Source organism: Rattus norvegicus, chromosome 10 (genome assembly GCF_021556685.1).
Source record: "Rattus norvegicus strain SHRSP/BbbUtx chromosome 10, alternate assembly SHRSP_T2T, whole genome shotgun sequence".
NCBI lineage: Eukaryota > Metazoa > Chordata > Mammalia > Rodentia > Muridae > Rattus > Rattus norvegicus.
The window spans coordinates 80,038,370-80,062,276 of NC_141543.1; the positions used below are offsets into that span (position 1 = coordinate 80,038,370).

A 23,907-nucleotide genomic window follows, 5' to 3' on the forward strand; every position below is an offset into this window, starting at 1 on the left:
TCAGAAAGGATATCTGGCCTTGGTAGAGATATGGGCTATTGGGCATCCAGCGGTGACTGTTCCTTCTATGGGGGACTCAGAACTTTGATGAGGATCTATCATCAGCCAGTGAGAAAGGGCACTAGTACTGAGCATGCTGAAAGCTGCCTCTGGGCTCCAGCACCCAATGCATGTTCATCTACAGTGTTTCTTTTCAATGGCAGGAGTAAGACAAGAGCAGAGCCCCAGGGCCTTGAACAACCTGTCTTAAAATGTGGCATTTCAGAAGATCATCCCATCTAAGGAGTGTGTGTGGGGGGAGTCACTGGAGCCTGTCACACCTCAGCTCAGCAGTCCACGGCCTCCACTGAGGTCCTTCCACAGCCTCCCTTCTGATGGGAGGCATGTGCCACCTTCCTGTTATGGTAACAAACACTTGAGATCATCAACTCAGAAGGAAAAACTAGTTACTCAGAGTCACAGTTTTGGAGGATTCCATTGCTTTGGGCACAGTGAAATAGAGCATTGTATTGCAGAGCCTTACATGGAGCAAAGTCAGTCACTCCAGACCTGAGGCAGGAGAAAGAAGAGGCTCCAGGTCCTCACAGTCCCCTTCACCTAAAGACCTACCAGTAGGCTCTGCCTGGTCGAGCTTCTCCTTCTGGAAGCATCCTTCAGCATATGACCTTGAGAGGTCTTTTAAGACATCAACTGCAGTGGTTAGACGTAGATCAGGTAATTGTTCCTCTCTGGGCCCCAATTTCATCTTTTTGTAAGGGTTGTGAGTAGACATAACCTTTAGGGCTCTCTGGAGATGGCACTGCATTGTGACTGCTGGGGACCTTGTCCATGATTCTGTCAACACCAGGTCTCCTTAGTCACTTTGGGCAGAGCCCACTCTCATCACTGTTCAAGGGCCAATAAACAGAAAAGAGAAATGTCTAAAACCAATTCAGGCTGGTTTGCTTGGACTAAATTCTTTCCTTTGTTCATTTGAAACTAATCCCTTGGTTTTTCAGTTTCCTTCATCCCGATTAAAACTTCCATCTCTCTTAGCTTTGTCTTTGATCATTGATTTTTCGATCTTCAATCACCTTTTGGTTTAGCGTCTTTATTTTTTATTTTTTTTTTGAGGCAGGGTCTCACGTAGCCCAGGCTGGCCTTGAATTTTTCTATGTAGCTCAGGATGGCTCTAGACTTCAAACAATCTTGCCTCCTCTACTTCCTGAGGGCTGGGATTACAGATATGCCATTATGCCTTCTTTAAAATGTAATTCCTGGGGTTCATGCTAATCCATTTCAGGGTTTTGTGCATGCTAAGCAAGGCTTTGGCCAACTTAGCAACATCTTTTGCCTTGTCTTATGATTTATTTTTGGTTGTGAGCCTAGCCTTTAACGGCTGAGCCATCTCTCTAGCCCGTCTTATGATTTAAAAGTCACCATCACTACCGTCAAAGAAACAATAGTAAAAACTGACATTAAACCCAAAGCCTTTGTATCAGCTAAGGAAAGGAAGCATCCATTGGGTGTTGCCTCCAGCAATAGGCCTCAGAGAATGAAAACACACACACACACACACACACACACACACACACACACACACACATTACCATTCATGGAAATAGGACATCCAACCTCTACACTGATCAAGAGAAATATACAGCCCTGGAGTTGGGTGAAAGGAAATTATTTTTTTGATCCTTACATAACCCAAGGGCTGCATATCTGCAACCCACTGGGACATCCCACCACTTTGGGGGATGTCACCAAGACCCACAGCTAAGAGTCAGACATAGAGCCCAGATCCAATTCTTCCAGGCCAACAGGCTTTTAAAGTCTCAGTTCCTTTATCTTTAAATGATTATTAAATTCTGGCCACGAGCTGTCGTGTGGATTTGAAAGAGATAAAAAGATGTGAACTCAGTTTGTAAACTGTAAAGCCATAGACGTGTGAGTTAGTCATTGCTTAATTTTATTATTCCCTGGGCTTGAAAGATCAGGGTTTAACTCTGGGGCAGATAAGGTAATCTCCCCCATTTTTAGGATTTCAGATGTGGGGAAAGGGATTCTTGCTCCTGCAAATTGTCTCTGACCTCTCTCCATAAATTACTCAACACTTGGAATCTTCTGATGGGGAGTGGTCTCCAGGCAGGGATCTTCCATTGAATAAGAGACCCATCATTTGCTGGAAGGGGTTACCAGGCGGTGGCTGTCCCTCCTCAGTCAGACAGGGCTTTCAGATTCAGTAACGAGGGAGTCACTATTATCTCCAGAACTGATAGGTTCACCTTAGGGTCATCTACTCTCTGCTCTGAATCACACATCTCAGTACGTATGCTCTTCAATTTGCCCTGGATCACCATTTAATAGGAGCTGAGCTCTGAGCTCCTGGTATGCCCAGAGGCCCAGCTGGAATCTGGCTTAGACCAGGAAAGGGGTCAGATAATATACTCTCACCTTTTTTCAATGTATATAATCCTCTGAGTATAGAATGAATGCCTATAAGTTCTCCAAACTCACTGGTGACCAGGGATGTGGAGAATAAAAATGAATGGAAAGGAAATAATAAACATAGCCACGTGCTGTATGGAAATGCTTTAGTTCACAACAGACCACATATATGACTGCAGTCTGATATACTTAGGATGCAATGTACAGATTTCTAGCTCCTAGCCCTGATATCGAAGCCCGGGTCATGCCAGTGCCAAGCATCCCTCCTGAGTTTGTGGGGATGTTGGTATAAGCATGCACACTGTGTTGTTCTCTAGGCGGGCATGCAGAGACAGTGTGTGATGCCTGGCAACAAGCATGGAGGACTACGTGTCTGGCTACACTCTCACTCAATATTCTAGAGCATACTGCCAGTTACTTAAGAAATGTTGGGACTGGGGAGGCGGCTAGGCAGTTAAGAGTGCCTGCTGCTCTTGCAGAGGACCTGAGTTCAGTTCCCAGCACCCATAATAGGTCCTTTACAACTGTCTGTAACTCAGGCTATGAGAAGATGCAATGCCTTTTTTGGCCTTTGCAACACACACACATATGTACATGCACACGTACACATGTACACATATACACATGTCCACACACACACACACACACACACACACACACACACACACACACACGAACTCTGTAACAGACCCATCTATCTTACATTTACTGTTTCCCTCAGCAGTATCAAAGGCTATGTGGAGTGATTGACCTAACAGGTGTGTCTATCATGCAGTGCGTGGGCCACACGTGTTCTTGGATAGCTGTCAGCAAAGCTCAACACAAAACTGCAAATTTATTTAAAACATTATGAGAGTATGTTGTAACCCGATTATGTTCCTTCTCCTTCTTTCCCCTCCTCCTTCAAAGGAGAGAATGGGTAGAGGTACTATGAATCTCAGGCTGGTTTCATCCTTTGTAGCCAAAGATGACTTTGACCTTTTTAAATATTTTATTTTTATTATGTATGGGTATTTTGCATGTGTGCACATATGTATATATGTATATACACACACATATATGTATATGTGCACCGTGTGCATATAGTGCTTGTGGGAGCCTTAATGAGGGTGTTGGCTTTCCCGAACTCCTAGTGATAGACTGTCATTAGTCATTATGTAGGTGCTGGGAACTGAACCCTGGTCCTTTGCAAGAGCAACACCTACTCATCTGGGCCATCTCCTCTGCCCCTAACCTTGAACTTTTGACCCTCCTACTTCTGCCTCCCAAGGGCTGGGATTACAGGAATGTACCATCATGCCTGGTTTATGGAACTCAGGACTTCTTATGTGCTAGGCAAACACTCTACTCACTAAGATAGATCTCTAGCTCTTCCCAGCCCCACACTTGTCTTTTGGGTCTTTCTTTCTTTCTTTTGACTCCATAGTTCTTGAGTATAAATTTTGCAGATGGCTACATTGCGCCATAAAGTCAAAAGATTGGACACAGCTGAACCTGGATTTGTGATAAGTACATTCTATGATGGTCCCACAACAGTGAAAAAAAGTCACATAACAAAGAACTTCTCCTACTGTGTGTCATTTAAGCAATACATGACGGTGCCAGTTACAAATTCTGATGGGTTCCATGAAGAAAAAGCAGACAGTTGAAACAGTATGGTGTAGAGGGGACCTGATCTGCTCCCCTACAACAAGAATGGGGTCTGAAGGATAGTGGCATCTAGTGATGCTGGGGGCAGTGGAAGGCATCCCAGAAAGCAGCTATGGCATGTGCAAAGGCCCTGGAAGCAGTGGGAATAGGGAGCTTCCTGTAGGGCTTGAACCCAGACCGGGGAGGAGGTTTCTCAGCCTGGGAAGAAGTCTGCTCATTATCCTATCGCAATAGGAAGCCTGTGGGAGGTTTTAAGCAGGGGAGTGACAAGAGCACATGTGTGTCTGTCTTAAGGTCACTCAGTCTGTGGCGTGGAGAATGGATTGGAGCTGGGGTGACTAGGGAAGGAGAGAGCGCGGCTAGAATTATAAGCTCAAGGAGCTCTGAGCCCCTTGCCTCTCTGGCAGCCAGCTCAGTGCCCTTGCACCACTGGACTTCTGCCTCCACCCTCAACTAACAGCTGGTGCCTCCACCCTCAACTAACAGCTGGATCTCGGACGAGTCTCTTAAGCATCCTGTTGCCATAGGTTTTGAAATCTGTAAAATGGGGAAAGACTCATTCCCTTGCCTGGCTAATTCCTTCATTGAATATATGCAGCAACAGTTGGGAATCCTTTATAGCAATGGCTAGAAACAGCATTGGCTGGAAGCAGTGGTTAAAGCCAGTGACTACAGGGCCTTAGTCACAAGTGGGGGCCCTGTGCCCCAAAGACGACTTCATTCATGTAGTACACATTTAATGAGTGTCTTCAGATGTAGGGCTGCCTTCTGTATTTTGGCTACAGAGAAATAGTAGCAGTTAGATATTCCAGACCAGAGGACACCAATAGAGCTGTCTTCATCACCAGGAATGAGTTCAGCGAGTGTCCTGTCTTCTGCCCAACCTCTCTGGCATCTACCCTGGGTCCTGTGAGCGGAGGCTTTGCACCTTCACACTCCTGTTCATATTTGTTGCTGCGGGTCAAGGCTCTGAGCTAGCACAGACCTGTTTCCTGGCCTCAGGGGTCTTTCTATGTCATTCCACCTAAATTTTAAAAACTCTGCATTTAAAATTCTAACACTGTAGGCGCTGGAGAGCCGACTCAGTGGTCAAGAGCATTTGCTGTTCTTGGTGATGATTGTTGGGTTCTCAGCACCTACGGGAGACTTACCACTGCCTGTTATTCCAGTTTCAGGGGATCTGGTGCCTCCTACTGGCTTTCTCAAGCATTACAATCATATGGTGCATGCGTGCACCACACACACACACACACACACACACACACACACACACACACACACACACACACGTAAAGATTAATTAATGAAACCTCATGCCATCTACATTGATAATGACTTAAAAAGGAGAGTTGACTTGAAAATCTGGAAATATTGGCCTCTGTTGCCAGTTTTGATTCAGAACATCTAAAAGTAGGGCTCTTCCACTGGCCTGGATAAGCCTTAGTTCCTGCATCTGATGAAGGGCAGAGAGAAGTTTCAGGACATCTCCAAAGAAATGCTACAATTTTATAACGTTTCCTTCACAACCTGGATTCCTGGTCCCACTTTCCAAATCCTATGTATGGTCTTCCCCCTCCCCCTATTTCAAAAGAATCAAAATACTTCTGACTTTCGTCCTCTTTACTAAAGGGTTCCAACCTTAAATGCTCGCAATAGTCTTGGTAGGTGCTAAAATGATTGACACGCCCAGTGGGGAGAGGTGGTGGACTCTGTAGCTAGACAAGGCACATGTGCCCTATTTAAAGGAGACTCGTTCCCAATGCCAGCAAATCACTACTTTATATTAAAAAACTGTAGGCTGGAGCCAACTCCTGTCTCCCTTCTAGGGCTGTGTAACCTTCTGATGTTGTGATATACAGTGGTGCCATTCTATCAACTTCATGCTAGAGAATAACTGCACACCAGGATTCCAAAAGACACTCAACATGTTAAGCGACTTTACAGTTTTCTCTTGGGTTGTATTCAGGGTATCCTTGTCAGCCTTGCTATCCACATATCCTGGGTTAGACGAGGATCTTTAAAAGCACTATCTCCTCTCTAATTGAAACCCACAAGGGGTTGGGGATTTAGCTCAGTGGTAGAGCGCTTGCCTAGCAAGCGCAAGGCCCTGGGTTCGGTCCCAAGCTCCGGAAAAAAAAAAAAGAAAGAAACCCACAAGACCCTTCCCACCTCATCTCTTACTGAACAACTCATCATGACATCCCGCCAACTCCTGTTCATTTCCCTCTGCCTAGAATTTCCCGAACACTTCCCAATACTGCTCCCAGAGTAGGACAGGGCAGAAAACGGTCAGAGTGCATGCCTCTGAGATCCCTTCCTGTGCCTGGTCCCAGGTAGGCTGAAACATTAGCAACTACTTAGACATCTCCGTCCGCCTTTCGACCACCAGTCCCCAAGTCCTTTCTAGCCTTCCGGCTAACAAAGTCTATATTCTTGGCCCTGATGCCCCTCAAGCATGGGACTCAGCAGGGTCCTCTATTACAGCCTTAGAGAAGCCACTGTCCCTCTTGGCTGACAGTGCCAGACTTCAACTGGAAATGACTCTGTGCTTGGGTCTGGGGAAACTCAACAGCTCTTGTCTAGGGCTGTGCTTAGCACAAAGTGGCTTACCACAACCACAATTTGTCCCTTCTGGGCCATGAAGAGGTAGTGTTTGGAGTCCTTGACTTGCTTCTGGGCTGGCCTGAGAGACTTGCTTAACCAGCAGACTAAACTGAAAATGGTGTCACAAGACTTTCAAGACTGTCAGAAGATGCCTTGCAGTCACCATCTGAGCCTCTAGAGACACTTTCTCTCAGAGCCATAGCTGCCAAGTGTGTCCAGCTGTCCTGAAGCCATTACACTGTGAGAAAACCCAAAGCACATAGAGAAGCCAAGGTGGGAGGCTCTGGTCAGTGTGCTGGTTGAGCTGGCTCACAGTCGGGTGCTAAATTGTCCTTTTGAGAGTCAATCTTCCATTGCTTATTTAACACAATGAGTGTGGTGGTGAATTCTCTTAAGGTAAAGAATTATGAGCAAAGCTAAATGGGCAATTTTAAGATTTGATCTCGAGCCTTGCATTGATATCTATACACAACCAGAACAGTGCTCCATAACTCTCGACTGAATGAATAAATGATTCCTTTCTGATATGGAGCTCAAGTGGTATCTCTGGCCTATTTAAGTCCTATTGTTTGAGAAATAAGGTCTGGGGCTTGTAGCTGGCATTCACAATCCTCTCTCATCTGGCTTCAGCCTGCTTTTCAGACTTCATTGCTTGCTCTCTCTCAGCATGAATTGAGCCTATGCTGAAGTTTGAGCTGTCTCCTAAACACACAGATACTTCTTCAACACCATTCCTTCACTTAATGCACTCTGCTCTCTCAGTCCCTACCTTGGTCAGCGGGTTGACATTCAACGTCCTTATTGAGACTTTAGTCAAACACCTTTCCTGGTTGTCCGGTCCAGCTGTGCCCTTTCCTCTCTCTGGCCTTCTCATTTGATGGTTTAAATCCTTTCACTGTATTGAGTCTCACTCACTTGTCACTTCCGTATTGCAGGGTCATCTCCTCATGGACCGGAACGTGGGGAGGTACTGATAGGTAAACAGCACACAAACTACCTGCATGGAGGCTGACCCCCACGTGGAGTGGCAAACAGTTTCCCAAGCCAAGTGCTCGAGTTCTTAAAGAAATCTCCAGGAGAGGCTCGGGCTTCGGTGATGACTTGGGTTTTGAACACAACAGTGTCACATAACTGCATGGTGTTGGGCAAGATGTTTAAACTCTCCGAGCTCCAGTTTCCTTTTTGGAGTGGAGAATGTGCACGAGAACAGGCCCAACAGATATAGCTTGGTGCTTGATACAAGAGAAGCTCTTAATGCATGCCTGTTGAATGGATGCAACAGATTGGCCAGTCAGCTTGAGGAGCCTCGGAGATGGTGTCAGTTCAAAACCGTCTCCCACCAATATATTTTCTTAAGGAACAAGAAAGAAAAGGGGGTGAGAGTGGTGAAGAGGAGAGGAGGAGACAGAGAAGGGGAAGAAAGGGAGGGAGGGAGGAATAGAGGGAGGGAGTTAGGGAGGGAGGGAGAGAGAGAGAGATCTCCTAGCTAAAGTCAAGGGCATTGGTCTATGTGATGTCAGCAAGCGGCTGCTGAAACGGTCTTCTCACCAGCAGATTGAGTGGTGGGCACTGGAATCCTCTCCAGCCCTAACATTCCAAGAGCATTAAAGAAAAAGGATGAATCACCCCCTTCAAAATACCAATATGGGCTGGGCCCTCCCCTTGCTGTCCTCTTGTAGCACAGCTAAGAGCTCTTAATACACACCCAGCTTCCTCCTGCAGCTGCCACCAAGCTTCAATCCCCTTTCCCAGGAGTCTCAGAAGCAAGACTGATAATGGACCTCCGGCTTCTCTGTCTCAACAGGGAGCCAGATCTCATTCCCAGACTCTAGGGGCCGTGGGGGCCTTCCGTGGACATTTGACCTCAGTTTCTTTAAGTGACTGGGTGTTGAAAGGGTGGCAGGAAATAAGGGGGGACATTGAAAAAGAGATCCTCACAATCCTGAGGGGAGGGACAGTTTCCTCGACCCTCTGTACTTTGATTGGTACTGGGTTGGAAGAAGGCAATGTGTCGGTAATAGTTATAAATCTCCACGGTGGGAGACACTGTCCCTCAGCAGCTGCATCGGTTCATGGACTCAGGCTGCCGTAGAGGACTCCTGGATCAATTTTCCTCCTCTTAGGAGACAGGCAGTAGGTGCCTCTTTGCTTACAGCTCTCTCCCTTAGAATTATAGTACTATCAACACTAGTCGTAATAGAAGGAGAGAGTGGCCAGGGCATCATCTGCCCAAGCACACACTTTAGTTCCAGGACCAGCGCCTCCTGCCTTCTTCTTGTGGGACCGCCTGCGTCGGGCAGGGTTCTCGGTGCGCGCGCGGAGCCGTCCTGGGCCAGCCCTCCCGGTCTGTCAGTGCGGTGGTCTGTAGCCCGTCACGTCTGCAGCGCGGGTCCTCCCAGCTCACTCTGGCTCCTGGCTCTGAAAGCCGAGAAGCTCGCCGGCTGCGAGCGGGTTTTCCAAGTGGGTAGGGGTGGGGAGGAGGGGCGCGGGCGGGCGGGCCCGCGGCGGGAGGAGGGGGCGTCGCGGAGGGAAGACCTCGCATTGTAATCCAATGACATTACCAACGTGGGGGTGGGGGCGCTGGCCTCCGCGCGCTCTCCGAGTTTTGGCTGCCCGCCCAGCTGGGAATAACTCTCTTCGCATAATTCGCGTGTTTACCAGGCATGAAAATTCTTGCTTTGGGCTCCCCCCCCCCAACCCCGACCCAAGCCCCCTCCTCGTCCCTCCTCCCCACCTCCTCCGCCCCTCGCAAGTGAAACTCTGTCTACAAAAATATTGGCCCGGGGCATAGAAAGTTTTGCATAAATTCATAAGTGATGAATGGCCGATTTTTAACGTTATTTGGGTATTTGTCAGAACTTAACAAATATACGTGTGGACGGCGGTTCATAAACTTAAACATCTCAATATCCTCTTTCTTCTGGAAATAAATTACGTTTGTTTGCCCGGCTTGGAGTCTTAAGGTAGCCGACATTAGGAATATTTTAAAAGCCATCATCCATCGAGCATGTCTCCCAGGCGCCAGAAAGATTAAATGAAAGAATCATAAGATGGAGGTCTTTAACTTTTAATCCTTTTACAATGAAGCCTCAGATAGTCGCGGGGGCAGGGTGCCCTCTCTGGGGGGAATAATGCCGTTATTCCTCGGCTCCCAGTTAATGAATACCCTAACGTCTGTCCCACGGCTGACGGAGGCAGCGCCGGGGAGGGGGCTCCGGCTCCGGGGCCAGGCTATTGAAATGAGGAGCCACCGAGGCTGCGTCGGGAGGGAAGAAAGCGCCCGGCTGGAGGGACAGGGAGGGCGGGGCCCGGGGCATTGAGACTGAGCTGGGGACTCGGTGCAGGTTTGAAATAATTAGCATAGATTCGCTGCGACTCCGGAGGGGGGGCTGGGGGGGGCGGAGGACAGGAGGCCTGGAGGGAGGCGCGACGAGGTGGCAAGGGGGTGGGGAAGGGAGCAAAGGAGGGCGACTGTGGAGTCCAAGATAAATAAAAGGAGCCCGGAGCGGTGTCAGGAAGCCGGCCCACGTGGAGCTGAGTGGATGGCCGCCACTGGGGATTGAGGTGGAGGGATGCACGCGAGAGTCTAAAGCGGGTCCCAAGAAGATGGATTTTTTTTAAGGGTGGGGTACAGTAATATTAACCCGAACATTTAAGGGGTAATTTTGCCTCTATACTAAAGAGCAAAAATCCCATTCTGATTTCACCTCTCTTCTCACCCCCACCCCCCAAGTGGAGTAAGTGTGTGGGGGGGGGTCGCGTTTCTCTGCTCAGTGCAGGTCCCAGAATTGGTGATTTGTACCCAGATTCACATCCCTCTGAAATTTGGGACCTCAGTCTTTCTTAGGTCCTGGAAGAGGCCCAGGTGAGTGTCAAATATCCAAATTATCTCTCCCTAGTCAATTGTAGGCCTGGGACGTGGGGGCTTCAGACCAGAAGTCTCCCTGAGGTTGTATGTAGTAGAATTCAAGGGGTCGCTTTAGCCCCAACCACCATATTTTCCGGGCATGCAAAGGGTTAACAAGGGCTGGATATTGTGGTGGGGGTACAAGGAGGGAGGGGTGGCGGGATCTGGGTGGGCGCGCTCTGACACCCCCCCCCCATTCCTCGGGGGTCAAGTTTCAGCGGCACTCCGCCCCCAGGGAAGGTGTGAAAGACACGTGTCCCCATTGTGAAGGGCCTGTCAGCCTGGACAAAGCAGCTACCCCTCCCTCCCCCCCTCATCGGCCCAGCCCGGGGTCAGCTCCAGGGGGCCGGCTGGGTGTCGAGGTCACTACAGGCCTGAGCTTTGGTGTCACGGGGGAGGGTACCCTGGGAGACTCGGTAGAAACCACATGATACTTAAAAGATGGGGTTTGAGAATAACACCCCCGCCACACACACACACTGAAAATTTTACAGTCACCTTCATCACCCCACAGGAGGGGAGTCCAAACGGATGAGCATGTCTCCCAATAGGCGTAGTAAGCGCGGCGACAAACCCCCCCCCCCCCCATCAATCACCAACACAGTGAATCACAGTGTAGAGCCCAGTCGGTTTTAGTGGTTTTCTTTAATCCTGTTCTGCACTTCTTTCTTATTTACTACACGGGATATTATAAAGAATAAATAGCAGATACTCTTAATTTACAATGATTAGTCATTCCATTTGTTCTCTATATTTACAATAACTGTAAAATAACATTGAACTCTATAACTTCTTCGAGGTCTAAGGAAAATCAAAACATTTTCCGAAGAATGGAAAATAGCTTTTTTAAAAGTCCTTCTACAAAAGTTCCCCCTCTCTTTGTACTTTTAAGAAAAAAATAACTTTTCCCCCCTGCTTCGCCATGCGAAGGGCATTGGGATATAAATAGCAGGTTAACATTATTACCAACAACCAGAATAAGTCTCTCTTTTCTCTGCTCTTTTTTTTTCACTTTGCTTGCTTATTTTTTTTAAATACAGTAGAAGCCGGGTAACTTTTGACGTATAATACTGACCTTTTAATAAGTAAATTAAAACTGGGACCGTATATACACACATATACATTCCTACACAGTTAAACAGTGCATTACATGAACCAGAAAGCCAGGTCTCTGTAGCCAAGAAGAAAAAAAAAGTTCATTGAAAACCCTCGCTAGAGGGTGGTGGAACTGGTTGGAGGCGGTGGGGGTGGGGGGCGTTGGTGGGGATCCATCAAGTGTCTAGGCGCGGGCAGGGGGCCCCGAGTTCTAGCAGGAACACTTACACTCGGAAATGATGGGGTACTGGATGGGAATCCAGCCGCAGCGCTGACCCCCGCGCCGCTGACAGCGCCACCGCAGCACGGTGAGGTGCACAGACTTGGATGGCTTACACACCATGCCCTCAGGCACAGAGCAGGAGCGCTTGCTGAAGCAGCTGCCCACCTTCACGTAGCGCGGCCAAAAACGGCTGCCTAGGTCGTTCCACGCGTACAGCACCGGGCAGAAGGTCTGTGACCACAGCCACATCTGTAACTTCCTCCTCAGCTTCTTGCTCAGGCGCTGCTTCTTGCCTTGGGCCAAGCCCTCGGAGAACTCCAGCCCTTTGATCTCGCTCGGCATGGCCCCCGACGGCCGCTGCCGCAGCAGCTGGTCCAGCTCCGCCAGGTCCTCGGCACCTCCAGCCGGTCCCCCGCCCCCTCCGGGTCGGTCCTCTGGGGGTGAAGTGGCCATAAAACCCGGGTCGTAGTGGCCCCCGAGCAGCGAGCGCAGCAGCGTCTCGTTCAGATCCTTCTCCTTAGGGTCAAAGATAGGGTCTGGATGTTCGATGAGGTCCACCAGGGGCAGGTTGTCGCTGGGTGCTGGGCGGATGTGTAGATAGTGCTGGCCGCCGGCTGGTGCTGCCCGCAGCCCCAGGACCACCACCAGGGCGTAGAGGGTGACCCCCAGGCTGGGGCAGCGCTCCATGCCTCCCGCGCGCGTCCCGGGGCTGCCTCTTCGTCCCGCGTCCCCGGAGGAGAGCACGCCGAGTCCGCGGCGCTGCCGCGCTCCCGGGTCCCTCCGGAGGCGGCTCACCCGAAGCTGGGCTGGCGCAGGGCAGGCAGCATGAGCCGCGAGGAGAAGCGTTCGCGCAGCGCCGGCTCCCGCCGCGGCGCAGAAGACGCGCACGAGTTGGTCACAACTCCCCCCCGCCGCTCTACTTGGGAAGGCGGCCGCGGCCGGGCATCCGAGATTACTCCAGCGCGACCGTGGGGCGCTGGGGGCGCCGGCTCCTCGCTGCTCTCCCCGGCTGCGGGCGGCGCAGGGCGCGTGGACGAGCCTCTTTCCTCCTCCTCCTCCTCTGGCTGCTCGGCGTCCTGCTTCTCTGTGCCCAGCCTCCGGTCGAGCGGGTCCTGGGCCACTTCTCTCCGTCTGCTCCGGGCTGCACAGCCGGCTCTGCCCTGCGGACTCCAGCGGCGGTGGCGGCGGCGGCGTCCGCGCACGTTGGCACCGGTTTGTCTGTCTCGCAGGGTCCAAGCCTTTAAATTTCCTGCACTTTCAGCTCCATCACCATGGAAACCACTGACTCTCTCCGCGTTGCCCCCTCCCCCTTCTTCCCCCCAAACAACAACCCCACCCCCCACTCCTCCACCCGCGAGGAGCCGGAGCCGCACGGGCTCGGGGTTAAGCGACTGCACTGGTCGCCGCGGCGGCGGCGGCGGCTCCGGCAGCGCCCAGGACTGTGCCCCGCCGGACCCAGATGCCCCGGGAAGCCGACAGTCAGGCTGCCCGCCGGAGCTCACAGGCGGCGGCGGCGCGGCAGCGGCGGTGGCGGCGGCGGCGGTGGCGCTTGGCAGGTCTCCGCGCAATTTTCTCTCCCCCCCCCCCCGCCCCGGTTCTCCTCCTCCTACAAAATGCACCGCCCCCCTCCTTTCTCCTGGAGCAATGCAATGGGGCTCTAGGCGCCCCGCCAGGGCCAGTCCCGGGGAAAGCTCGCGGCGGCGCTGGAGCCAGGCTGGAGGGTGCAGGGCTGGAGTTGAGGGGTGTGGGGTTGTCGAGGTGGGGCGGGGGGGGGGGTGACTCTCACTAACTGAGTGCTTTGCACCGGGAGAGGAACAGCAGGGAGATGCTGGGGGCTCGGTTTTCAGTGCAGTTCCTAGCAAGAAATTTCTCCATGTGCATGGAGCATTTTCCCGGGTGCGTGTGCGTGTCTTTTTATCGTTCCTCTCGGGATTGGACTAAGTCCCCTCCCCCCAACACACACACACACACACACACACACACACACACACACACACACACACACACGCCGCAGGGTTGCGCAGCGTGATGTAATTTCTAGGTAGCACTCCTGTTTCTCTGCCCCTCAGATCCATGAGGCGGGGAGGTGGTCTTCTCACCCTCCTCCTTGGCCTGGTCCTACCGGGTGAGTGGCGGGGAAATAGAGGTACATCCTCCTAGCCTGCGGTTCCCCTAATCCTCGCTGCTTGCTACAACTAGCTCTCACCTCCCTGGGGGCGGCGCGCCCTCTGCTGGCCCTTTGTGATCCCTGCATTTGGTTCTGGCTGAAGTGTGTGTGTGTGTGTGTGTGTGTGTGTGTGTGTGTGTGTGTGTGTGTGTGCGCGCACGCGCGCGCGCAGTGGGGGGAGGGGGTTGCGTCCTGTGGTGCTCAGCTAGGTGGGTTTGTAGGCTGCCCCTCTGTCTGGCCCAATTTCAAATTCTGCATCTGTGCCATAATTGTGGGTACTGACAGGTACTTTATGTTTCTGAATGCTTTCTCATAGATTTCCAGACTTAGTGTAAACAAAAATCCTGAGATTTTTCTCCAAGGTACTTGGATTTCACAAGCACACAGGTTTGCATCATCCGGCTGGGGTAAGTGACCTTAGTGGGCAGAGAGTGGTGACTAGAAAAGGAAAGGTATTCTAGAAGTAAGGTACCCAGGTCTGGATGCCATCCACCCTGGTCCACATCTATGTAGACCTTGGGTAAGTCACTTGTGTGGCACTCAAAATTTTAGTTTTTGGATTAGTGACCTAACTCCAGGTCTTTTTTGAGACCTACCATATCATAGTTCTAACAAACTGAGTTAGGTCACTAATCCAGATTCAGCATCTTTTACCCATCAAAGGGACACTGCTTCTTGAAAAGAAGGAATAACCTCTTTGATGAGAAAGGGGAGCTGAAGTGACCCCTCCCCCTAATTTCCCTTTGTATGAAGAGTTGGGGTCAAGACCAAGCTTGTCCTTTATGGTGATGTGGTTGGTGTCCATCGTAAGGCGGTGGAGGAGAGACACCTGGAGTGAATGTCTCCGGAATTCACACAGGAGTGGGAGTTAGGCAGTCCCAGGGCCACAGCCTCAAACACACCAAGGTCTAGTTTTCCTTTTAGTCCCCTAAGGGGAAAGCACTTGGTTGTATGGCCTTTCTCAGTACCTCAGTAGTAGAGAGGGGTGGCCAGTTTCAGGTGCGAATGCTTCCCGCAACTGTAACATCTGGACAAGTAGAACTAGACTCCGTGGGTTCTGTCTATAACAAGGTCTTGCTTTGATCACCAGTGGAGATGAACAATCATTGGTTTTTAAAAATTGGTCTAGGTCTTAGGGTGAGAGAGATGACTCGGTGGTCAAGGGCACTGAATGTTTTGCAGAAGATCAGGGATCTATTCCCAGCATGGTGGCTCACACCCATGCCTATCTCCAGTTCTAGGACATCCGATGGCCTTTTCTGCTCCATGGGCACCGAGCATGCAAGTGGTGCACAGACTTGTACTCAGGCGAAAGCCCCACACATAAAATAAAATCAATAAATCTAATTTTAAAAATTAAGAAAACAGTCTAGTTTGCAAATAATATGAGAGACCGTCTCACAGACTTTACTTTTTGATATGTTTTATAGTGGTTTGGCATTAGTTTGCTGTCTCGTGAAGATTAAATGTTCCAGAGCAATTTTGTCACTGCTGGGAATCAACTAAGAAAATAATTTCTTTCAGTAAAGACTTGAGAAGGTAAACCCAAGTCCTGCCTTCCTCAGACAGGGTTGAGTTCCAACTAGTGCTTACCTACTGTGCTTTTTTTTTCTTTTTTCTTTTCTCCTTCAAATCACCTGTGGGTTTTTTAAATGTCCAATCACCCTCGGTTTTACATTTATTATTATTTTACTGTATGTGCGTGAGAGTTTTGCCTGCATGCATAGCTGCTTGCCACATGTGCCTGTAGAGGCCGAAAAAGGACACGGTGTCCCCTGGAACATGAGGCACAGACAATTGTGAGCCAGCAGGTAGGTGGTGGGAGTTGAACCCTGGTCCTCCGAAAGAATAGCTCAAGTTCCTAACCACTCAGCCATCTCTCTCTCCAGCCCCTGATCACCTGGTTTTGTTTAAAAAACCAACCCGGAGCCTTCCGTCCTTTTTTTAGGCTGGATAGATTCAACTGAACAGCAAAGAAGAATGGGAACCCAAGCATACTTGATGATGGCTTGGGTGACTTGTTCATGGAGAACCTACTGTGGGAAGACCAGAAGGAGACACAAGTGTGAGACGGTGCAGAGCTGACTTCACATTGCAGCCAGGACTTCTGCAGTCCCCAGAGGGGAGAGATGACAAGCATAGGAAGAAAGTGCCTAAAGTATATTGGAAAGATCTATAGATCACTATAAAATTGTCAAAATTGGTTTCCTTAACCTGTGCTCCCTTTTGTTAAACACAGCACTTTCTGCTGGTCTTTAAGTGTTGTCTGGAATTCAGGATCCATTGTGACTAATTAAAAGAGTATCAGAGCAATTACCATATCACTATTGGGTTCTCCAACCACACCTGCAGGGTTGGGAAATGCCACACTTGGGGAGGCTACAGCCCCATTCCACCGCTCTACAATGGGGAATCAGCCTCCTATATTCAGTTGCCAAGGAATTCTGGGTCACTGCTCTCAGAGACTAGACTGAGCAATATATTAACGGTAGAATGGAAATTTAGCTAATCTTGATGTAGGATGGTGGTGTATCTATCTATCTGATGAGGGAGAGGAGGATACTTCAGACAGGATGTGAGTTTGAAAGGAAAAAGAAGCACACCAGATGAGGGACAGCCAAAGGACCTTGGGACAAGCCGAAGGGAAGAAGAATTACTACTACCTCTATGGTGGTTCAACACCAAGGTAACTTCTGCACCGAGTGGAGTGAGGTTAAAGTCCCGGCCCTGCCATTCATCAGCAATGTAACCTTTACACCAGCCAGCTTCTTTCTCACTGTGAAGTGAGGATACCACACCCCCGATGAATGGTAGCATCTAAAGAGGGTAAAGGCTCTCTCATCAAGCATGGTGCTTAGGGTTGAGTGTACATCCAGGAATATTTTGTTTGGAGAGTCCTGCTGCCCTCAGTTGGCCAGCTCCCTCTAGGTGGAACAAGAGAGGGTTGAAGGGGTGGGAAGGCTGATGAAGTCAATGCCAATACCTATGCTCTGAGACTGTGTATGGCTGAACTGTCCCTCCACAGCTGTCAACCTTCAGGAGTAAAGTCAGTAGCAGTTCTTGGGGTATCCCATAGGTGGGATGTGTACCCAGGGAGGAGTGGCCATCAGCTGAGCTCCTGACCAGACTGTCACTGTGTTTGGACCTTAGCATTGGCTGGGGTTGTGGATCTCACTAGTTTTTATAGGAAGTTCAATCATTAGCTGCAATGTGGATCTGCCTTGGCGATCCCCATGGCAGGTGTATGTCCCACAACATATTCCTGGCAAAGAACTGAAAGATTCTTTTGAACAGTTGCTTGGGTGGGGTCCATATCACAGCAAGAGGAGCCTGGAGGGATTCTATGTGTGTGTGTGTGTATATATATATATATATATATATATATATATATATATATATATATATGTGTGTGTGTGTGTGTGTGTGTGTGTGTGTGTGTGTATATACATATATATATTAATTTCTATTTGGTCTTGAAGGAGAAGGCCTGAGGCAGGTGTGGAAGATGCCAGGGGACATTGGATGTCTGAAAATCTGCTGTGTGACCTTCTCTTTACTTCTCTGGGGGATTCTTTGATATCAAAAAGTCAGAGGGCCACAAGGAGATGCAATATGGAGAAGGCACGAGAACGGCCATCTTTGATGGATGGCACCATTCCAAGCATAGGACAATCACTGCTTTTGGATTCTGCCCCACTAAGCATAACATCTGACAAGTTTTCAAAGAGAGGGAGTTAGAGGGCTAAGATGCTTGTCATTTTCTTCTGGGGAGGAAAGGAAGGTAGGGCTATCACAACCCACCCCCTTCTGCCCAAGCCGATGGAGTGGTGTATTTCCGTGGTCTCCTGGGAGCTGGGGCAGGCCTGGCCACATCACTACCCCTCTTCCCCCAGGTGAAGGCTGAGAGACCCAGTTTAACTTCACAATACATTATAGTCATGCATGTCCAATGGCAGACGGGAGTCTGGTTAGAGGAGTTAAGTTGCGAAACAGGAGAAAGCAGGAGAGGAGGAAGAAGGGGGGGGGGAAGGAGGCGGAAAAACTTTGAAATGTGGGCTAGGCTGAGAAAGTGGCGGGCAAATACATGCGTTTGGGACACACTTCCCAAAATAGAGAACTCGTTTAAGACCAAAGGAGGAGAGGAACATTGACTGACTCACTCCAGCCCTGCAGCCCCGTGGCTCCTTCAGTCAGCGGCCCCCTCCTCATCTGGCACCACGCTGGTGAAGGGGAGCCGTCTCTGGAGCCCGGTGGCTCATTCATCTCCTGATAAACTGTTTATCTGAGTTTTAACGAGGGCGCCTCTCTCCACCCTGGAGACAGGAGCCTCTGCATGTTTAGCCTGCCCTGATGTGGGGGGCCTGGGGAGTGGGTGGGGGCGATGCCGTCAGACATCTCCCCCTTTGCTTGCTGCTTCTGTGCTTCGTGCTGGCTCTCCTGGGTGGGCAGGCTTGGCCTTGGGTTTCTTAAACTGATGTCTGAAGTCCGGAGAAACTCACCCGTAACCCCTGTCACACACTTTTAAAAAAACAGGCACTATTTATTTCCGAGTTCTGGATTTTTTAAAATCATATGTAACCTAGTATTTCAAAAGGAAAAATGGATGTAATGCTATGGTCTTATTGCTAGGCCAGCAAGTAGTCTGTTACCAAATTAATATAGATTTAAACACCAAATGCCCTTGGACTTACTTTCCACTCCCCAACGAAGACCCTTGTGGATTCCCACAGGTACCTACTCCCGTAGACACACATTTATTGGAGGGCAATAGAAGGACCCAAATCATACAGTAGTAACAGGTACAAACACGCTTGAGCAAACACCTGTACCATGTGTATGCACACACAGCATAGCACTAGCCAGGAACCCTTGCTTCAGACACACAGGGATAAACCCATACTGCTGCCCTGCCGCCCTCTGTCTGTACCTCAGCCCTTCAGGTTCTGAAAGCAGCTCCTGACAGCGAGCTGCCCCAGGAGGTCCTACACATCTTGCAACAGATACATTGATATTTACCTACCTCAACCTGGGCTCACGCCCACCACCAACCACCCCACTCCTCCCCTCCTGTTGCCTTGGGTGGATGTTTATTGTGCTAATGTCTAGGCTTCCTTGCCCTTCCAAAACCTAAGATAACAAGGGATGGGAGCTCAGTAGACTGCGACATAAGCTGGAAACTGATCTCATTTCAGGTAGGTGTAGTGACTCACAGGTTCCGGCTACCAAACCCACCCACCCCTACATTCATATCCTTTGGACCAATCTACCTCATTGTGATGCTTGACCGTCTATATCCCAGGTCGCATTGGAGAATGAACTCTGTGACCATTCGTTGTCCCTCACCCATCTGCTTACCCAGCAGGCAACTGGCTGGTGGATGTTTTGCTTGATGAAGAACAAGAGTTCTGAGGAGTTCAGAGGCTGTGGGGAGAAAATGGAAAAGTCAGCAGAGGACTATACCTCATATGTCAATGCCACAATGATGTACGTCAGTGTGGGGGTCCAAAAGCCGCCCCCCAAGAAAATCCAGTGCTCAAGAAGAAAGGGCTGAAAGGACCTCATTAGGAGTGAGGTCTGCTCCCTGGGCTTGGTGATATTTTGGGCTATGGAAAAAGGGGTAGAATATGCTTGAAATGCTGGGGCTGAGTTGGCATTTGGGAACTAGATGCTAGAAGACAGGGAGATTCTAAATACATTAAAAAAACAAAGCTGCAAACAGACAAACACAGCTAATCCTGAAAGCCCTACAGCGTGGCGATTGTAGGTTCTCAAGACCAGTGGGTGGCTAGGAGAATGGTTCAGTCAGTAGAATGCTTGCTGCACAAATGTGGAGACCTGCAAAACCATTGGACAGTGTCATACATGTGCGGCTCCAGCACTGGGGTTCAGGGAATGGATGCCGGCAGATCTCTAGAGCTCACTGATTGAATCAGTGAGTACCAAGTCCAATAAGAGACCTTGTCTCAAAAGCTGGTGGAGAGCCAGTGAGGAAGACACTTGTTGTCAACCTTTGGTATCAACAGGTACATGCACATATGTACACACACACACACACACACACACACACACACACACACACACACACACAGAGCCCATGTTGCACACACTACCCATGAAAGAAAAAAGACTGCAGGGTGGCAAAATCAAAGCTTCAGTCTAAGCTCCATGAAGATGGAGGTCTAGGCCCTCAGACCCAGAGTTCCTGCTTTAAGTTTCTATAGAGGGATTGTTTTGTGAGCAAGGAAGGACTTCTAGGAGATTCCTAAGAACACAGCAGTAAGTGTATGTTTAAGTGATGATGGTTTCACTTAAAGAATAGGGTTAAGCATTGGGGGGGGCAGGGAAAAGAGTGAGTCTCACTTTGTAACTTTACATTGCCTTTAAGTAAGTCTCCTCTAAAAATAAAAGAGTGATCAACATTTTCGTACTCCAAGAGAAAAACCAATGCAAGATTTACATCAGTGAATTCAGAAGAAATAACATTCCCCCAAAGAAACTACTGAGCATTAATAAAGCTGGAGATGGCGTTGAAAAGATTTCTAAAGCCAGCGTGCTCTGCTTCCGGTTTGATTAAATGGTTCATTGCTCAAGCACGGTGGAAACGTGAGGGCCATGCACATTTGATGAGGCCCCGTGTGCGTGTGTACGAATATGTGACAGACGCTGTTTCACGACGCTTTAATCTCCTGTCTCAGGCGTCTACAGAGCAGCGAGATTGCTTTCAACATAAAAATGATGCCAGAGTCAAAGCCCACTGTCAGGTTGAGAAACAAAGCAAAACAAATGGAAGGCAGCCTGAACCAATCTCATGCTTGGTCAACAACTAACTCTTTGGTCTGGAATAGGTTTGAGGGGAAAGTGGCAGACTAGAAATAAATGACCTAAAATCGATGGTCTGAAGGACAGGGCCGTCAAAGGAACACAGAAGGAACTTAATTCTTTCTGTTTCAGGTCTGGGAAACTAGAACCCAATATCAATACAGATTGTATCTAGCAACCTGTCTGGCAGACAGAGTCTTCTGGGAATCTTACTGGATCTTCTGGAGGGGAAGGAAGGATTGCTGCCATCTCCCCATTTTGTAGGTGGAGACACTGAGGAAACAAGAGATTAGAGGGCTTCTTAAAGCCACAGTCAAGCTTCTGCGATCCTGAAAGGAGAGCACGGTGGGTGTAGGACTTTTAGCTCAGAGCTTGACCTGCATGGGGGCTCTGGGGTTTTCCATTCATCTGCCTTCCTACTTTGAATCACATATGACTTTGGGGGTCATCAGTACCTGCAGTTCCAGAGGTTTCCGTACACAGTAACATGGCAACTGGTAAAATACAGCAGAAGGCTCAGGCCATCTCTCTGAACAGTGTCTCTACCTCCTGCTTTGGAATTGAAGTATAAGGAAATGGAAGCTTTTGCTTTTTCTATTGTGCTTAAGAAATTTTGTCTCTAAAGTCTTTATCTTTTATAACTTTTTGTCCCCTTTCTGTTTTGACCTGATGTGGTGGTTTGAGTATGCCTAGCTTACGGAGTGGCACTATTAGGAGTTGTGACCTTGTTGGAGTTGGTGTGTCACTATGGGTTTGGGCTTTAAAACCCTCATCATAGCTGCCTGGAAGTCAGCCTTCTCCTGGCAGCCTTCATGAAGATGTAGAACTCTTAGCTCCTCCTGCACCATACCTGCCTGAACGCTGCCATGCTCCCACCTTGATGATAATGGACTGAACCTCTCTGAAACTGTAAGCCAGCCCCAATGAAATGTTGTCCTTTAAAAGAGTTACCTTGGTCCTGGTGACTCTTGACAGCAGTAAAACCGTAAGATGCCCAACTTCATTAAAAATGTCTGCAATGAAAAAAAAAAGTATTGCATCTCTTTATTAGAATTCATATACTAAAGCTGTTGAAAATGGGAGAGAGCTGTCAAATTATTAAAGAGTATCCTTAAAGTTCCACAGTGGCTTCCTGCCTCCTTCCTAACCCATCGGGCAAACACCTTCCGATTTGTTCTTTGGTGTCACCGACTAAGAACACACAGATAGGACCACTGAAAAGGCACAGAAATACTTGCTACACAAACCCGGTGACGAATCCCAGATCCCACCGTGGAAGGAGAGAACTGAATGAGAGAGTGTCGCAGGACCTCTGAACTTGCACAATAGCATGTGCTGCCCACACTCTATCCACTAACACGCCCATACTATTACTGCTAGATGATGATGATGATGGTGATGATGGTGATGATGATGATGGTGGTGGTGATGATGGTGGTGGTGGTAATGATGAGGATGGTGATGATGGTGGTGATGATGATGGTGATGCTGATGCTGATGATGAGGGTGGTGGTGGTGATGATGAGGATGGTGATGATGGTGGTGATGATGATGGTGATGATGATGATGATAGTTATTACATAATACATAAAAAGAATGATTTAAACCACACAGACATTTATTAACTTACCAATACTTTATTGTTTGTCCCTTCAGTAGCGTGGTTTGTGAGCACACGCTGGTTTCCATGGGACTTTCTAAGGCAGGACTCATCCTTAGTCATAGGAATTTTAGAAGGAAAAAAAAAACCACTAGGAGTTATTTTATATATTCACGGGACATTTTTGATGAGTGTGCACTCATCGGTTAGAAATCAAACTTTTCATACGTTTTAGAAAGAATTGAAGAGCGTAGCCCAATATCTAGGCCCTTTTTTTTTTGTCCTCTCCCTGCAAGATCAATCAGGAGCAATACAATTTCTTTCCTCCCATGAAGGCTTAACCATGTTAACTAGTTAAGTAAAGCTTGATTAAACCCACACAGATAATCCCCAAAATGCTGAGAGAAGGGCCCTTGAAGTGCCTGGGGGAAGCAGAGAGGGAGGGGGCGGGGCCAATCGGTGAGGCAGGGGTGTGGCTCCACACTCCTTTTCAGCAGGGCACACTGAGAAAAACCGCCAAGAGCCTCCCTCATCTCTTGCGGGGATGAGCCCTTTAAAAGTCTAATAAGTGCTGACTTAATTACCATGCCACGGGTGTAAGAAAACCCGGGCATATCACGTTTTATAGAACTCCGCTTTTCTTTCAAGCCCTCTTGGCCCCAAAGGAAAGGCAGCTCCAGTTTAGACTAAATGTTTATGGTTTGGTCTTTCTTGGCTGCGTGAACGTTTACTTCTGAGCCAGTCCCATTGTTCCATTCGTGATTTAAATGTGCTTCGTCTAAATATTTTGACAGCAAAGCAAGTTGTGGGGCACTTGTCCTTTTTAAGGGACATCACTGGTTTGCACTGGGTGTCTGGTGAGATCTCGGCTGGTTCCTGGTAGCCATTCTTCACCTCATACGCATTGGATGTTAGGTGAGGTAGATGGCTCTCTCCAAAGTGACCCTAAGTCAGCAATGAGAAGTAAAGGTCACAGACGATCCTGGTGTACATCCTCCAACTTCTTGAAAGGCCTTAGTGTTTTTCAAGGAAGAAATGGGCTAAAATAAATCAAGTTATAGAAAATTAATGGTTTATGATCATTTAAAACTGAAGTTTCTCTTGTTTACTCTGACGATAAAGTCCCACGACTTTCCCCGATGTGACCACCCTCTGCCTTTTTCTTTCACCTCTTGTTGCCGCTCTTCTTGACCTCTGTAGAGCCCGGCTGCCCTCCTGGGGGGGGGGGTCTGTACACACATTCTGTTCCTCCTCACCCTTACATTCTGTCTACCCACTGTCTGCCTTCGGCAAAATCATTCGCAACCTCTCTTGCTAAAACAGTACCTCCTCCCTCCTTGATCAGCTCTGGGCATAGTTATCACTGCAGGCTGGAGGACCAGGTGTGTGTGTGTGTGTGTGTGTGTGTGTGT

General features: G+C 49.0%; 2 protein-coding genes across 12 annotated transcripts; one reads left to right on the top strand and one right to left on the bottom strand.

The window, feature by feature from the left end:
- Positions 1-11,217: 11,217 nt before the first annotated feature.
- Nog (noggin) lies at positions 11,218-12,845 on the bottom strand. The gene has a single exon (NM_012990.1). The coding sequence runs from the start codon at positions 12,594-12,596 to the stop codon at positions 11,898-11,900; it is 699 nt and encodes a 232-aa protein (NP_037122.1). The 5' UTR covers positions 12,597-12,845; the 3' UTR covers positions 11,218-11,897.
- Positions 12,735-16,389, top strand: Nogl1 (noggin like 1). Of its 11 annotated transcripts, none has more exons than XM_087574795.1 (6): positions 12,735-13,465; positions 13,979-14,034; positions 14,393-14,483; positions 15,507-15,615; positions 15,784-15,887; positions 16,025-16,389. In XM_087574795.1, the coding sequence occupies exons 1-3, from the start codon at positions 12,735-12,737 to the stop codon at positions 14,404-14,406; spliced, it is 801 nt and encodes a 266-aa protein (XP_087430921.1). In that variant the 3' UTR covers positions 14,407-14,483; positions 15,507-15,615; positions 15,784-15,887; positions 16,025-16,389. The 11 variants fall into 11 exon arrangements, with proteins under 11 accessions (XP_087430921.1, XP_087430923.1, XP_087430920.1 ...); XM_087574797.1 differs by having other exon boundaries at positions 14,393-14,463; XM_087574794.1 differs by having other exon boundaries at positions 15,507-15,887.
- The last annotated feature ends 7,518 nt before the right edge of the window (positions 16,390-23,907 follow it).

What these genes read in the sequence shown, in the direction of transcription:
- Nog (NM_012990.1), bottom strand. Translation starts at nt 12,596, where the DNA reads ATGGAGCGCTGCCCCAGCCTGGGGGTCACCCTCTACGCCCTGGTGGTG.
- Nogl1 (XM_087574793.1), top strand. Translation starts at nt 12,735, where the DNA reads ATGAGCCGCGAGGAGAAGCGTTCGCGCAGCGCCGGCTCCCGCCGCGGC. An exon ending in GCGGCGGTGGCGCTTGGCAG is followed by an intron (nt 13,466 to 13,978) that starts GTCTCCGCGCAA and finishes TCTGCCCCTCAG; the next exon opens with ATCCATGAGGCGGGGAGGTG.